Below are 17642 nucleotides of genomic sequence, written 5' to 3'. Positions count from 1 at the left end.
CTGGGGCAAAGAAGCTCGTAAGGGCTCGGGTAGATCACTTGTAGCACTGAAACTTCCAGAATAGGAAAGTGAGGGAGTGTTCACTTGTAACTTGATCTTTGATTGCTAAATAACAGCTGCTGTTAAACGGCTGGGAAACATTGGACATGTTGTAGCAGTTAAAACGTGAGATGCCAGAAAAACAGTTGCAGTGCATGTAAACGTCCTCCCCGGGTCTCGTTCGGTGGTGACGTTGCTTCGGACCAGCCTACATAGTTACAAATCTGCACACACACCAGACTCTGTGGTCCTGACTGCTGTCACCGTAGAAACGGCCTGATGTCGTGTCACTGTGGTTTGGAAGCTTGCGAGAAGCTGCGGTCTGCTTCAGCAGCAAGAGCGTGACACACAGACAGCTACACACTCGGTTCAACCCCGAATGCCATCGTTCAGGGATCACATGATCATTCAGGCTCCTTCATCCTGTGTCACTGCCAGCAGTCATACGTGTGAGGAGTCATCGCTTAACTGTGGCGCACACACTGACCCACGTCCTCCCCTCTCCTGCCCCTTCACCTTGTTGTGTTTCTACCATTTTTTGGTAACCTTTGCATGACCTGCTCATCTTCATGTGTTCTTGATCACAGTGGATTGTGGCTCCAATTGTACCTGTGGGATAAAGTAGTATAGCTCAAAGCTGAATGAGAAACCTGATTGATTAGATGGGGAAGAGTTAGTTGGACATGTCTCTGTCACTGTAAAAGCATAACTGTTGTCACACTCTGATTGACGAGGTGGATGTCTAAACTGAAACACAGTACAGTGCAGCCGTTAGCACTGTGGTCGGCTGGTTTTAAACCAGTTCGTTTGGAGGGGTTCCTTTTGTTGTTTGAGGTGTTTGAAGTCGGTGTGGCTTGTGACCGCTCATTCTCTTTGACATTTTTACAACGTTCCAGGCCTTTGTGTGTATGAGCTTGACCATCTTACAAGATTGATTTAGCATGTGATCGGAGCAGTTGTACAGATTATATCGGTAGGTTAATAATTAACAGCCCTGTGCACACTTTCCTTGTTCACGTGAACTAAGACCGTGAGCGACTGTTCGAGAGGTTATCACTGTGATTTAATTAGAACAACACAACCTGAACACATCTTGGAGGTGTGACTACTTCTGTCAGCTGGAGCAGGGCGATATGACCAAAAATATTTATCACAATATACATTTGAAAATTTGCGATAACGACATAACTGACGATATAATTGACACGAGACAAAATACTTTACAACTCCACAACTTTATTAGTGCAAAAAACCCCATCAATGTATTTTCACTTAAACAAGCAGCTGTTTTTTATGTGCATTAAAGTTATATAAACACGTAACAGTGCAAATGCAAATTCCTCGCTGACAGTTTAACCAAAAGGCGTTTCCAGTGGAAACTGGCCGACACATCCTCAGCGTAACCATGTATAATATCCACAAAACTTAAAAAGAGGTTATACACACACAATACGGTAACATTATGTTGAAGCACAGTACGTATCACTCCGCGAGGCTCCGCCTACGACAGCCGTAATGCTCCGACAATCCATCGAGCGGTGCGGCTTCGTAGCTTAGCAAAGTCGCACTGAAACATGTGACAGATTTTCGAGCGCCGTGCACATAAAATCGTTTCGAGGTCAGTAAACACGACCAGAGTTCATACATAAGGACACGGGATTATAAGAGGCTCTGTCGACTTTCAGAAAAATCAAAGGATTGATTTTAAGTGCGCTGTATTTTCCAAATAACGACGGCCCGCTCTGAACCAGTTCTGGTTCATCGTTTCATTCAACGATCCGCTTTCGCCCTCCTCATTCTGCGTCGCCGCCATGCTTTTTCCGCCATGTGCGTATGTAAACAAAGGCACTGCGCATGCGCATTTTACCCATATTCTATCGCCATATTTCATTTTCTTATCGTTGGCAACATTATACCGGTATTACCGTGAACGGTATGATATGGCCCAGCCCTACTGTCAGCAGAAGACGAGTGGACATGAAAAATAGCGTTAAAGTGGCAGAGATACGAGGTGCTTCACTTCAGGTCAGAAGTGCTAGAACCACAGTATAACCAGGATGCTGACGTTTGGTTAGGTCTTTAGCTCTGACATAAAGTGAGCTGTATCCAAATGGCCACGTGTAACTTATCAGTTTTTCAGCTACTTTTGAGATTTTGGAGATTCAGGAACTGCACCGTGATGCTACCCCTAAAAGATGTTGGCCACGTTGTCGTCTCCTAAGATGAAATGTACGTTATTATCCTTGACAGGAAAATGTGACTTGGTCAGCAGTGAAACTTAACTAGCACCATCTTGGCCTGCAGCTGGCAACAGCACATCTTCTTTGCTCTGCTGCCTAAGTGAGCTTGACGTAGCATGAACCACTTTTCCAGTTGGTGCAGTTCTGGTTAGACTGGCCCTCAACCTCAAGCACATCTTTACAGCAGAACAAGGACTAGTGTTGTAGTTGATGGACGAAATTGTGGAGTACCCTGTGTAACTCTGGGGCCAGTCTTTGAATGTTATTAAGGGCGTGGTCAGCTACACAGGAAGTAGAAAATTGGGCCAAGCTGGTGCTAGCTGGTTGGCAGCAGCTGATCTTTCAAAATAAAAACCAGCTGATTGTCGGAGCCTGTGTGTGTGAAGGACACTGATCCCAGAAACATGCTGTTTTAAAACATGGACCAGGACATGTTAGAACCTGGTTATAATGAAAAACCTGAGAATGGCCAAGGATGAAAAGCCTCAGTGCAAATAATCCATATCCATTCACTAACCTGCTGTTGTGTAACAACAGGTCAGGCTGATAGCTGGATGTCATCTGCTCGCAAGGCCGCTCTACTCGATGCACATTCCTGTCACGCCGCTCAGACTGAGAGGCAGCTCTTTGAAACAGCTCTGTATGCTCATGCCTGCTGTCGGCTGCTGCTGCTTGAACCACTGCACCCTTTGCTGAGCTCTGGCTGCTTTAAATTGTGTGTTGATGTTTGCTTTATGGGATGTATGACTGGGGGCTAATGAGCTAAGGACCCATTAGCGATTCGTTTTAATTAGGGCTGCTCAATTAATCGAATTTTAATCACGATTACAATCTGGGCTTTCAACGATCATTAAAAATGACTGAGCCGATTATTAGCCCCTCCCTCGTTTACACCTTAAAGGCCGGTCGTGAAAATATTGTCGGGCATAAACCGTCCGTGGCGCAAAAAAGGTTGGAGACCGCTGATTAAGAGGACCCGAGGGAAGCTCGGAAAGCTAAGCAGGAGTTATTTGGAGAGTGACTGCTGTTGGTTGAAAAGAGAGGTAAAAAAACTTCAGTGGTGTTGCACACTATGTTATATTATTTTTTAAAGTCATTGTTAACCCTTTAAAGCCGGTCAGAGCAGCACGCTCCGTGTTGTGTAACTATTTTTAAATCCCTGTAGAACCTGAACCGTGTAAGCTAGCGCAATAATTTGTTTTGCATATGAAACCGGAGGAGTTGTACTTACATCTGATGCCATCAGCTTGTCCTCGGTCACGGTTTCCTTCCACATATAGCTTTGCAAAAATTGCATAAAAAGCTCTTGCAGGAACAAAAACATAATATTCCAGAAACACGCTTTGCCGATCTGATCAGCTGTTCGTAACACTTCCCACAGTGAAACAGATGTCAGCGCGAACTGTGGCATGTCCGCCATTTCCTGCCCGAAACCGGAAGTGACGTCATTTTCGCGGAAATTGTAGTTTTTTACTTGTAGGCCTTAAAAGCCTACACTGGTCATGTTTGACTTTTCTGAATAGTTGCTGGGATGCTTAGAACTCAAACTTCACTGCTGTAAATATTTTATTTTGATGCACCTGCTGTTTTCTTTGCAAATTTGCATCATAGGATTGTTTTTCGTTTTTCCTGCAGTATATAAAAATTGGTGTATCTCCAAAATAAAACTATGAAGACACTCAAAATAAATTTCCTGTTGTTGTAAACTATTTTTTGCAACTTTATTGTATTTAAAGTTTTGAGGGATAAACCTCTTAAATTTCTCCAAGTAGAAATATATGTAAAAAAACCCAAAAGCGATTTTCTAATTTTTTGTAGTTTATTGCACTTTTTTGCAATTAATGTAGTTACTATGGACTTAATGCATACATATTATTAAAATATGGGCTATAACAGTTGCATAGCAAATTGAAATGCTCCCACAAATGGCACTACAACATGTAAAAATTTAATATAAGCTCTGGCGTACTTGGTTCTATAGTAGGTCGTAAGGGTTAAATAAATATCGTCAAATAATCGCGATCTCAATTTCAGTGAAAATAATCGTGATTATCATTTTTGCCATAATCGAGCAGCCCTAGTTTTAATTGCAAAGTGATTGTTGAAAGCGAGCCATGAGCCACATGCTAATGCTATGCTAACAAAACAGAATATAATTGTGAATCACATTTGTTATTATCAGGTTAGCATTTTCTGATATAATGAAGCTGTGCGGTTTCAGGTTGCACCTCAGTGACATGCAGCTTATGGTTTCAGTGCAGAATCACGTCCAGCATGAGTGTGTGTTTAAAATAAAGAGTTTAATCTTCACGATGGTTCACGTAGTGCTGGCTTTGAATTGCTGCATTTGCTAATATGGGTGTGTCACTCATGTTAACACACTGTACCAGGTGAAGGACTGCCACATGTATATTTAATGTCACAGTATACTGGCCCAGCTGATTGTCGGTCTAACTGTGCTGGCTTGGATGTGGAAACGAGACACATGCTGTCACAGTGCGTCCTGTTAGGACAAAGCTGTTTTGGAGGTGAAAGCCCGGGCTGTGGCCCACCTGCAGACCATCATACAGGCTATGCACGGCTTCATTTGACCAAAGCAAAGCAGTACGGACTTCCCTGCCTGTGCAGCAGTTTCTGTTTCAGAAGACAAAGCTTGTTTCTTATGTTGTCATTGACTTCATGGAGCAGCAAAGTGTCTCCCAACAAACTGAACTTCTCTGCAATGATACAGAACAGAATCCCTGCAGCTGGAAAAATAGACTTCATGATGGGAAGTTTGATCGAAGCAGCATGTTCCACCTAGGGTTACAGGATTATTTCAAGCTTTACAACTGTACTTCTCCAGTATACCAATGTAGGTATAAAGTGTGTATATGTAGACATTAGAACAGGCACTATGATGACTTTTACAGACTCTGATCGCTGCCAGCTGCAAAACCTGTTTCGCTTTCCTTTTGATGCATCATTTACTTATAAATATCAGCATTGTAACATGATTAGATCCTCTTTCCTATTGTGAGAACAATGAGAATTGTTTTAATGTTGAATATGATGCATGTAGAGCCAGCCAACAGCTGAATTCAGGTTGTATTAATGAACTTGTGAACTTGCTCTGGTGTGTACGTTAGGCTAGAAAAGTTTGTGTGTGAGCTGCACTCAACGTGCCGTCCCTGTAAGAGCTGAAGACTTTTTAGATGTATTTAGTTTCACTTCATCATCAGACCGTTGGATCTGCACTTTGAACTTTGAGCTTTTATTCCACACAGCTGTGTTTGAAGCAGACAACTTGTAGTTGTCTTCCTGAGATGGTGTCTTGAGTTTTTTCCTTTCTGAGCCCTGATCTGTGGGCACGCAGCACGTCTGTCATCCTAACCTACCTGTCGTAACTTTCTGATGGAGTGAGGTCATACATTTCAAAATAACCTTCGGTAGCCCCTCCCACCCCCAAAATCCCCATGAACAGGTTTGGTCAAATGCTCGTAGACTGACTCGTCACATTTACATTTGCACCCGTCTCCTTAGTTTGATGTGCTTCTATCAGCTCTGACGGTGATTTTACGTAGGTGTTGTGTCAGTTGTGATCCAGCAGATAGTACAGAGGTGGTACTGTAGCTCGGGGCTTGTCAGTTAGAGGGCATAGCTGTATCGCTGGCTCAGTTTATCAGTTTTGGCTCTGCAGATTTGATACGTGGAGTCAAAGTGTTGTAACATAGAGCCTGAAATGATCATAACAACCTCGTAACTCGTCCTCCGTCTCATTTCTGCTGGGTCTTTGTTTTTGTGGGACTCTTTGCTTATTGTTTGCGTTCCACACATGCCTTTTGTTTACATGTCCATATGCTTTATATCAGCTGATCAAAAAGAAGTTTGTGGTGACAAAGTAAGTGATAGTTGTTGTTGTGTGTAGCTTCCCTCTCCAGCAGTGGGGTCAGCATCAGCTCTCTAAGGACATGTTATTTTTGGCACAGTGTGGGAATGAGGGGCACTCGTGTTAAAGTGAAAGGAAACGAAGCCGTCATCTTTGACAGCCCCGCCCCACAGCGTCCACGTAACACTCGCGTACAGGCGACAGAATGAATTCCCCTGTGTTTTGGGAGCTGGCCTACTTTCTGTTTTTGTATCGTCTGTACTTCTGGTTTAGTTTCTCAGTAAAGGCCCACGGGCTCTGTTGTTTGCTCTGAGACACATTTGCTACATAATGCTTTAGGTTTGTCTAATGCTGGTGAGCACCTCTTCTTTATTTAGTGTTATATTGTTGTGTTCTGTATATCAATCCTTTGTACTGGGTGGATTGAGTGTATTCTCTCTGCGGATGAATGCCGCCATTAAGCAGCCTTCTGGGCTTCAGCTGGACCTAGGCTGAAAGACGGGCTTGTGGTGGTTACATAAGTCCGCCATTGTTGTGTCATTGTGCCGCTGTGATGAGCCAGGCCCTGACCAACAAAGGAAATGGCCTCATTAACCAGCAGCAAACAAGCATTTTAACACATCTCACTAATGTTTAGCAGGCACACGTGAACCCATTTAAAGGACAGGCCTGACAATAAGCTCGTGAATACAGCTGGAATCATTAGAACTGTTCATTTACAGTCACACATGGTTTTTACACATGAGCTTGCTGATCACACGTGTCACTTCAACTTTGGCTTCATCAGGTAGCTTCCAGGTTTGCATTAAGGCAAAAACAACTACATGAGTATTTCACTCATTCATGCTTCAGGTCTAAGAGGACTGTTGGTAGAAACAAGCAGACAACAGCTAGCTGTAAGGAACGTACTCAGACCTCTGGATTTGTCTCTCTGTCTCTGCACAGTGGAAGGTGAAGGTCAAGGTCGCATTCTCCAGCGGTTTCCTGAGAAAGACTGGGAGGACAGCCCATTCCCACAAGGCGTAGAGCTGGTAAGTCATGTATCTGTGATCCTCGGGGGCAGAACAAGACAGTTAAATCTGTCAAAGTCAGCGGTTCCATCCCCTCGGCAGCTATAGGCCCTATCAGGCCACAGCAGCTGCCACGACCTGTTCATGTGATTTAAACATATACTGCTTATTTCGTTGTCATGCATAGGTGAGCATGTGCAGAAACTGTGGAGGACTGACCTTCACTGCAGTGCTGTTGATGCTCATATTGACCCTGTCCATGTCAGCCTGACCTCACGTATCCACTTTAAACACACGTGTCTGTCCTGTTCATTTAAAGTAGTTAGCTACTGACGTGAAACCCTCAGTGCTTACAGTGACTTTCACTCCTATGCATATGTTCTAGCTTATGATTAGATATTCTGCATAAAGGCTGGACGTTAGGTTGAAATTATGTACTGAATCTAGGGCTGCTCGATTATGGCAAAAATGATAATCACGATTATTTGACGATATTTATTTAACAATAACAATGTATTGAATAAATAATATAAATAGTGTGCAAATACTGATAACAGTGCAAATGTTTGCAATATAAGAAATAAATGAAAAATGTAAACGTCTATGTTTAGTGAGCTTTGCAGTGTTGCTCTGTGGTGCAGCTACACCGTAGCAAAGTTTACACACTGTGTCTACTTGATCCACGTCTGACTGAACCCATAATGTTTCCACACCACTGAAGGTTTTTACCTCTTTTAAACCAACGGCAGTCACTCTCCTCTCCAAATAACTTCTGCTGAGCTTTCCGAGCTTCCCTCGGGTCCTCTTAATTGTTGTGACACGTGTTCAAAGAGAGGTGCGCTCGATTTGCCACACGGAGCAGTGTGAGAGTAAAGCACGAGGGAGGGGCTAATAATCGGCTCAGTCATTTTTAATGATCGTTCAAAGCCCAGATCGTAATCGAGATTACAATTCGATTAATTGAGCAGCCCTAACTGAATCTATAACAAACTGCAGAGCCATTGTGAAATATTCACATCCTGTCATCGGATCAGTTGATAGCGTCTGAATCTAGGTCGGTTGTCTGGCCTGAGCAGTCAGTGTGGTTAAAGGGGTCGGCGAGTTAAAAGCGTATCTGCGCTGTGATTCAGAAACGGACGACGACAAAAACTAAAAATGCTACGTGAACGGCTTTAATTAGACTGGAGGTCCATGTTTACATCAGGCTTACGTCAGCTAACTGACAGCAGCTGACACAAGAATGACAAAGACAAACCCTGTAAATATTGATTCTGTGTCAACACTGTGGCAGAATCGACGGCTCCACTTATGTTTCTTGTTTTACAAGTCAAGATTTAAATGTTACACACTATAACCGATTGTCTTGAAATCGGAAACTGATTTACTAATAATAATGGATTGCATTTATATAGAGCTTTTCAGGACCCCTCAAAGCGCTTTACAATGACACTGTTCATTCCCTCTCACATTCACACACTGGTGGAGGCAGCTACAGGTGTAGCCACAGCTGCCCTGGGGCAGACTGACAGAAGCCAGGCTGCCATATCGCACCATCGGCCCCTCTGACCACCACCAGTAGGCGGTAGGTGAAGTGTCTCGCCCAAGGACACAACGACCGAGACTGTCCGAGCCAGGGCTCGAACCGGCAACCTTCCGATTACAAGACGAACACACAACTCTTGAGCCACCATCGCCACGTATATCACTGTCATATACGGGGCCGTCGCTCATGGCGAGCTGTGGTGCAGTTGAAGCCCAGCCCTGGATGAATCGAGGTGTTGTCCCACCATGTGATCTACTATTGTCTGATACGTTTGCTAATGTTTATCTTTCTCTTCTTCGCTGTGTCTTCACCTCTTGCCCCAATATTGCCACCACCTTCCCACCCCTCCTCCCCTCCTCCCCGCTCTTCAGTTCTGCCAACCCAGCGGTTGGCAGCTGGTTCCCGATCAGCTGCCTCCCTCCTTCTTCGTAGCGGTTTTGACTGACATCAACTCGGACCGTCACTATTGTGCCTGCTTCACCTTCTGGGAGGGCCTGGACAACCCCCAGGTGAGACGGTGTCAAATGATGATTCAACTGAAACTGAATAACTTAATGTGACAGTAATGTGTGACCCTGTGTTCAGCTGCAGAAGGCTGAGGCCAGCGAGGCGGACGAAGCAGATGAGGTGCTCTCCGTCGTCCAACCAGCTAAGATCTTTGCCCCCAAGAGCTTGGTGCTGGTGTCCCAGTTGGATCACACCGAGGTGTTCAGGGTACGGCTCACACAGCTTTTCCACATGTGACATTTATGTATGTAGATATGACACAACACAAGATGAACAACATTCAATTAATATCCGTTTTATTTAAAAGATGAGTGAATGTTGACAGAAGAAGGAACTAAGAAGCTGATTGGCTGGAGTTGGATTATGTGTGCAGGTTGATTCTGTTTGTGGGGGTTAGGGTTAGGTGGCGGTGTGTGCACACGGGTGTATCTACACATGCATGGACGTCCAACGTGAAAGAAACCGCACAGCTTTCTAAGTTATTAAATCATTCTCAAGTCATCACAGTTTCAGAGCATTTTCTGTTGGACCGCCCGTGGTTTAAGACTTTACTGTGCAAAGTTTGGACATAGAAAATTCCTTTTTGTAGTATTTCTTTTTAAAAAGCCCCGACCGACCTTCAGTTCTGAAGTCTGGACATTAAAGTCTGGTAAAGACTAGAGGCCGACATTCTCTCTTACCATGAAACTGTAGTTTGGGACAGAGACATAAAAAGGCCCATATTTGAGCTCACAATAACAAAGCTGCACATTACCAAAGAGAACTTTCTGAGTGGTATTATCGTCGTCTTTCACAGGGATGCAAAATAAAACTGAATTTGTTGATTCTGATCATTTTCAAGCGTTGTTAGAGATTAGCTGCGACTTGAAGACAGACTTGCTGACTCCAGACAAACACCTGACTGCACTGGAACCTGCGGCCTTGCTGTGTAAATGAGTCTGCAGCCGTCTGTGTGTGAAACCCTGCTGTGGCCTCGGTGCTGGGTTTGCCGTTGACCCTTGACCTCTGTGTTTCTTGGTTGAACAGAACTGCCTGGGGCTGATCTACACCGTCCACGTAGATGGTCTGTCTGCGCCCTTGGAAACGGTTGTCGGGAATCTCCTCACTTGTGTCATCCCCATCGCTGGAGGCTCCCAGGTATAACTTCCTGTCTCTGTCACGTTGACGATGCAGCATGACCTGCCAGAGGTGATGATTTGAGTTGAGGGGTCATTTAAACCAGTGCTGTTTCTCCCTGACCGAGCAGGCTCTGTAAAATGTGTTAATGTCAGACTTTAAATGGCAGCTGATGCGTCGCTCAGCCAGCTGTGTGCATAGAAGCAAAGCTTTGCACAGCCTGCTAGTGTAGCTGCGTTTTCAGCATGAACATCCAGCGCTCTTTGTGTTTAAAGGGTCGAGTGTTGTCTAACCTGCTTGTGCATTTCTGTGGGTTTCTCTCATCTGTGGCTGAGCGCAGCTCTGCAGTGACACAGGCAGAAACACTGAAGACCTGTCGTGTTGAACAGCAGTAACAAAGTGTGTGCTCTAACCTCACGTTGTCATATCGTGGACGCATATGTGCACACACCTTTTTAACCAATCACAGATGAGCTGGAAATCTGCAGAAAACTCCAGCAGGTTAATAAACCCTGTATTTCACATATAAAAATGTCGTAATAACTTGTTCCTCATTTTACTTTTTAATTTCCCCTTCATTCATTGTTTTCATATTTTCTTTTAAGGTCATGTTTATTTTAATTCCACCACCTGGAAACTGTGATCTAATAATCTGTTTTTAAACACAGATGACTCGTGTCACGGTGCACGTACAGCAGGAAGTGTGTATTTTCTCTGAACTACACTAGCTGACACTTCCTGCTCCAGATGTTGTAACCCGTGTGTGTCATTTGTGTGCGCCCTACTGTACCCTGGTTCCTCTGTGTTACAGACAGATGAGGCCCCAGTTTGTAGTTTAGACAGAGTTCCTCAGGTCCTGGCCTGTGACTGGCTGCTGGCCTGTCTCCAGGTAACTTTCATGTTCTCCAAGCTTCACCAATCAGCAAGCAGCTCGATGTGATTGATTCTGTTCATCCAACAGGCCGCCATTGTTTCTGTTTTCTTTAAAGGAATCTTTCTTGCAGTCGTTTCAAATCATTTGTGACTGATGGTGCTTCAGCTGACCTGGTTTTCTGTTTGTTTACATCATGTTCTTCATTTCAAGCTTCTTTTGTTTGCCATCAGCTTGATTTGCTGCAGCAGCGTTTAAAAGCACGGATTAGTTCCTCGTTCTTTCCCCGCCTCGGTGACACATGCACACGAACACCTTTACACACATTCAAGTTGCTGTGCAGTTCGTAGTTTGTTGCTTGGCGACCATATGGGATGGCAGATGGCTTCCTGTCGGGTAGCGCCGCGTCTGAATGAGAGAATCAGATTTAATCAGTATTAACACACATAAGACCCAAACAGTGAAGCTAGCCCACGTCTCCACTCACACTCATCAGTGCACGCGCGCTCCTTCATCACACAGAACACAGGAGAGTTTGCTGCTCTGCCAGCACGCACAAGCAGCGCTCGGAGGAGCGCAGGGCACCTGCACAAAGTAACTAAACGCTCGCCACAGACGACAAACCAACTGCAGCAACATGACACTGATGTGCATCAGAAGTATTCAGTCAGACACGCTGTAGCTTACGCACAGTTCACCTTTAGAGCACATTTCCATGTAGCACGTTATCAAACCCCTCTCCTGAGGTGCTGCGTAGATGAAGCACAAAGCTGTATTAATCTACCGTAATCTAAGCAGCATGCAGTAGCAGCCGCCTCTTTCTTTAGTGTGGTTGCTGGATTGGATCAGCCAGAGGGCCTCGTAGCTGCGCTCGATTATGTGTGATTATAACGTCACCTGGAGGCCGAGAACGATCCAAACTGGATCCCAGGTCTGACTGCGAGCTTGCAAGCGACACAAAGGGACAGCGGTGCAGTGCACGGGGTTAGGACCCTGTGTAGATACTTACCTAACCCTAACCTCCTCAGGAGTGGTCTTCACTCGGTCTTCCTTCACCAATGAAAGACCTTTGTGATGATCTGCTTCAGCTGTCTTTCGTAGTCTTCCCGCCCTCGTGATGTTGCTCAGCATTTGGTCTGGCACCAGAACGTAGGTTGTTTATTTGGCCGCTTCTGTGGCAGGATTTTTGTTGCTGTTGTGTTTCTCTGCCTAAAGAGCCTCCTGCACCGAAGCTCTGTATCTGCTTCATTTATGAAATAATGAGGCCTCACCTGTTCATGAAACTGCTCGGCCAACTGTCCCAATACTTTGGATCCTTTGGAGCCATAAAAATGGCTGCAATTCCTAAAGAGGTAATGCTTACCCTGGATTTAAAGCTGAAACCCTGCTGTAGTCCAGCCACGCGCCCTGTAACACATACTAACAGGCCTAAAGCTATACTAGGGCTGAGCGATGCATCCTCAGTTAGATCACAGTATTTCAGAAAATGATATTTATGAATAAATGAATGCCATTTTACACACACACACACACACACACACACACACACACACACACACACACACACACACCACTTTTTAAGCAAGTGTATGACTCAGACAGGATCTTACAACAGCATAGATTCATCTGTAGCAACAGTTTACGCAGCTCTAATACTTTGAGCTCAGTATGACACGTGGAGCGTCAGCTTTTGATCAGCAACACTGCCCTTAGACAAGAATGGACGTCGTGCAGTCGTTCTGACCCAAGACCAGACTACAAGAACTTAGGCTACGTTCACTCTGCAGGTCTTGATGCTCAGTTCAGATTTTTTGATCAAATCTGATGTTTTTGTCTGCTCGTTCACACTACAAATAAAATGCGACAGCAAACGCGCTCTAGTGTGAACGCTCAAAGCGGCGCATGCGCAAAAGAAGACGTCACACACAACGCGCTCTGTTTAGACCCAGAGCAACAGTATGTGTGACTGATGGCCTTCATATGAGGACTTGTTTCCCAATTTTTGCTTTAAGTTATTTTGTTATTTACATAATAATGTCGATAACCTAATAATGATCCTTGTTGCTGTTTCAGAGGAGCGCTGCTTCAAAGGATAGCTGCAGATTTCTGTCAGAATCTGCAGATTATACAGTACAAATAAAATGTTCACGTTTCTCCAACGTTGTCTTCCCAACAGTTTCACTGACATCTACACTGGATGGTCAGGAAGCGTTCACCATGTCTTCTCCGGCGCTGATAATTGGCGTCTGTCTCGTGTCAGTGACGTAAAAGACGGATTTAATGCGACGTGACCATCAAACAGCAGTCGCTTTCTAAAACATCGGAGATGTATTGGATTCAGGACCACATATGAAAGTGACCCAGGTCGGATTTGTGCCGTTCACACTGTCACACCATGATTGGATATGAGTCGCACAGGGTCAAAAAAGTCGGATTTGATGCGCTTTTGCCTGCAGTTTGAACGCAGCCTTAGAGAGTCCCAGCAACTCAGTCCCACCTCCCACTGTATGTGCATGTGTGTGGCAGCGTTGGACGTCCCCGTGTTTACTCTGACTTTACTGGAACAAGCAGACGGTTTTTCATTAGAGATTACAGGAACAGATCTGCCTCTGGAATTGCTTCATATGATTCCAGAAACAGGGAATTTTCTTGTTGACACTGTCCGTCGTGCTGCCAAGTGTGATGCTGAAAGCAGACCTGCTGTTAGCGTGGCACGTAGTCGTGAACTGTTCTTTTCTTTTGGCTTTGTTTGTGTCGGGATCCTGCTGGAAGGTGATTTCAGTGCTGCGGTTTCCAGTTTTGGAATCAAAGTTCCCGGGCAGAGAGCCCAGCTGCTTACCAGGTCGCTCCACTTCTAGTCTGATAAGCCAAACAGGCCTACTGTGTGTGTGTGTGTGTGTGTGTGTGTGTGTGTGTGTGTCTGTGTCTGTGTGTGTGTGTGTGTGTGTGTCCGTGTGTGTGTCTGTGTGTGTGTCTGTGTGTGTGTGTCTGTGTGTGTCCGTGTGTGTGTGTGTGTTAAGCCTGAGTAAAATTAATGTAATCTGCAGCCTCCCCCGTTACTCTGGTTACTGTTAGCTGTAAAACAAATGAAGGTGTTGTGTCACTGCTGTGTGTATTTTAAGTTATGAATCATCCGTTGCTGCTCCTGCTCAGTAATGCACTTTCTTTGCACACACGTGTGTCATCCTTCAGTGTGTTGTTTGTGCCTCTTTGTTGTTTTGCTGTGCTGATACTGTCATGATGTTAAGTTTGGGCACTTTGTGCCTTCGCTCGTTGTTGCTAACCTGTCTTATCCTGTTGGTGTGTGTTTGTGCGTCTCTGCTGGGTGCTTGTGTAGCCGGGCCAGGAGCAGAGAGAGGAGAGTTTGGTACGCCAGCCTGACTTTGTTCTCCCCTCGCTACCAATCAGCTTTCCATTGACTCTGCTTCCTTTTCTCCACCCGTTTCCTTCAGGCAGTCCATGCACACGTCCTGTGACAGAAGGACCAATCAAAAGCTTTGATATAGACTCAATATGTGACCAACACCTGATTATTTCGCATACAGTGATTAGTTTCTTGTCATTTTATTTCCATGTAACCAAAATGACCTGACCATTGACTGGTTGGTTTTTTCCCAGTTGACAGCAGTGGCTCTGAGGAGGGCTGTGATTGGCTCAGCTGTGACACCACAGCATCCAGTTTGGAATGGGTTTCTAAGGCCCTGCTGAAACCAGTGGCCTCCTGCCACAAATACATTCTGTCCTCGGTGCATTAAGAAGCACGTGTGGGCGCATCCTTACTGTCAAACCTCACACGCCTTCAGACCACAGCGATGATCAGATGTTGGATCACAGCATTGAACTACTAACAGCTCATCTGTGGCTGCTGCCGCTATCGCTGCTGCTGTACAGAGCATGAGATAATGCTGCACCTTCCCCCAGCTGGTGCTCCACGGCCGGTCAGCCAAAGGTGGAAGTGGATCTGTAATGAGCCCACGAAGCCTTTGTGCTGCAGTCATCAGTGTGTCTGTCTGTAGTGCTACAGTACTGAGTCATCAGTTTTCACTCTGCTTGTTATTCCAGCAAACACAGACCCATATGTATTGGCCCATCTGCTGTGTACAGCAAGCTTCAGTTCTACAAAGTTTTGTGGTCGGTAACAAAGGAAATAATTGTAAGATGATAATTGGCATCATCAATGATTTCTCTGTTTAAACAGAGTTCAGTTCAATCTTCATGAATTCAGCTGCTTTCCACACGTTAGGCTGCAGTGGAAAAGTCGCGCATGACACCTGCTGTGTTTCTGGGACCTGTTTGATAGGGTGGTGCTGCTGGTGTTTTCAGTAAGGTCGTTGGCTTGGAGTCCCGCCCGGCCCCATTCACATCCCGATCAGCTGGAATGGCTTGTGTTTAATTTGTCACGTAGCTGCTAAGCTTCTGGGATTCTCCATCTCTGTCTCTGAATCACTCCGCTCTGTGGACATACACAGTTGTGATTAAACCACGCCGCCAAACCCCGACTCTGACCACCACCATTAATCTGCCGTTTTCACACCCGCTTTCAAATCCTTCTTTTCTCTCCTCTCTTATGTTTAGCGGACTATAACATTAGGTGCTGGCGACCGGCAAGTCATCCAGACTCCGATCAACGAGTCTCTTCCTGTCAGTGGCAGCAGTGTGGCCCAGCTCTTCAGACAGCTCGGTACGAGCACATATGAAAATTACTGCTCTGTTACTTCGTGAGCAATGTCACCTCATGTGAGATCCATGTAAACAATACTGTGCGTGATCTTTGTGATAAAACGTGTCTGCTACAGGCCGGGGAAGACCCGTGGCTTCATTTTCTGTCAGTGTTAAACACAAACTCTCCATGTTAGACCTTTTTATCCTCTTTGCTCTGCATGAAGAACATGGATATCTCCATATGCATCTCACACATGGCTGTGGCCACGACCTGCTGCTCAGACCTTCTGTTTCTGAGAGCCAGCCAATCAGAGGATAGTTTGCTTACAGTTTTACACTTTTAGTGTTCAAAGAATAAATGCAGGTTGATTCTGCAGTTTAAAAGACATGAGAACCTTCAACCCTATCAAATATGATGAAACTTCAAATCACCAATATTTCTGTGCATGCATGCAGCAGGTGAGGTGGATGACACGTCCTCTGTCCTCCCTCAGGTATCGCCAATGTTCTCTGTCTGTTCTGCGCCGCCCTGACGGAGCATAAAATCCTGTTCCTGTCCAGCAGCTACCAGAGACTAACGGACGCCTGCCGGGCACTGCTGGCCATCATGTTTCCTCTCAAATACAGGTATGTCCCACTCCTGTTGATGAAGCCACAGTGTAGACACTGCTGAGTGCAGGACGTGTGTAAAGTCTCTTGTTGTTGTGTTTTCTCAGCTTCACTTACATTCCCATCCTACCTGGAAAACTCCTCGAGGTCCTGAGCACCCCCACGCCCTTCATCATTGGTGTCAATTCCTTCTTCCGCTCTGAGACTCAAGAGCTGGTGGGTCCTCACTGTTTGCAGCTTAGTGAATATGAGGCTACACGAGGTAGTTTTCATCAGTGCGACAGCAAAGAGCAGTGTCAGCAATGGTAAGGCTGAACCTGTGTCTTAAAGCTTTGCTGAGGAAAGAACCCAGACAGGAGTGTTGTCGTGTGTCATCGACCTGACGGAGCTTTCCTTTAACAACCACCAGCTGTACAGAGGGAGGCGGGGCTTATCTTGAGCATTGGAATAGTCGAGCATTTTATTTAAAAAATGTACTTGGATATCCTTTAACGTGTTGATGTTTTGTGAGCTTATATATGATTAAAGTGACATCAGCAGTATTTGGAAGTGTGTCGGCAGGGAGCGCTGTCCGGGGACAGGAAGCGCGTGTTCTAAAAAGACGGAGCTGTCTTTGAGGGGACGATGAACGAACGCTTGCTTGGGTTTGGCTAAAGCTGCTGTCCTTGTGATTTGGGCCTTTTAATGATTTCTGTAGGTGAAGTTATTGAACAGTGTTCTTGATAAAGCAAGAAATGTGTGCACACGTGTGACTCCACACAGCGTCTCTTAGTGAGTTCCACCTGAACCAGATGCTGTTGATGGCCAGTGCAGGCTTTCACACAAGGCACCCACAGACACTAGTGGGAACTAGTTTAATGCTGAGTGGAGAGGGACCAGAGTAAACGTTCGATGAGTGTAAACGTCTGATCACAGCTGTGGAGCTTCAGCGCTGACACCAGAAAGCTTTTGTTTTTAAGGCGGACGTCACGTGTCTGTGTCAGTGATGACTGCTCGCCACGACACGCGTGTCTAAAGGAGGTTTGTGAGCTGCGTTCGCCACTGTAAACATTTTGTGTACGACAGTTATCAAACAGCTGTGGAAGGGAAATGAACACGAGAGCAGGTTAGCGACACACAGCCATCTGTGCCAACCCGGCGCTGTATCAGCACTGAAACAATCCCACATCCCTGCACA

The 17642-nt window shown here is 45.4% G+C and overlaps 1 protein-coding gene across 5 annotated transcripts in view; it reads left to right on the top strand.

The window, feature by feature from the left end:
* Positions 1-17642, top strand: part of sbf1 (SET binding factor 1) — a 53557-nt gene that overhangs the window by 12725 nt on the left and 23190 nt on the right. For 2 of the 5 annotated variants that reach the window (XM_085252992.1, XM_085252990.1), the window contains exons 2-10: positions 7093-7178; positions 9072-9209; positions 9286-9414; positions 10234-10344; positions 11135-11212; positions 14532-14561; positions 15770-15875; positions 16351-16483; positions 16573-16681. In XM_085252992.1, the coding sequence (XP_085109118.1) occupies positions 7093-7178; positions 9072-9209; positions 9286-9414; positions 10234-10344; positions 11135-11212; positions 14532-14561; positions 15770-15875; positions 16351-16483; positions 16573-16681 (920 nt within the window). The remainder of the gene's footprint in view (positions 1-7092; positions 7179-9071; positions 9210-9285; positions 9415-10233; positions 10345-11134; positions 11213-14531; positions 14562-15769; positions 15876-16350; positions 16484-16572; positions 16682-17642) is intronic. The other 3 variants (XM_085252993.1, XM_085252991.1, XM_085252994.1) reach the window with 3 other exon arrangements.

This window comes from Mchenga conophoros, linkage group LG17 (genome assembly GCF_057382185.1).
Source record: "Mchenga conophoros isolate Kocher_MC1m ecotype Shallow Benthic linkage group LG17, M_conophoros_male_GT1.1, whole genome shotgun sequence".
Lineage (NCBI taxonomy): Eukaryota > Metazoa > Chordata > Actinopteri > Cichliformes > Cichlidae > Mchenga > Mchenga conophoros.
Note: the sequence above shows the minus strand (reverse complement) of the source record. Positions and strands in the feature narration are given on the sequence as shown.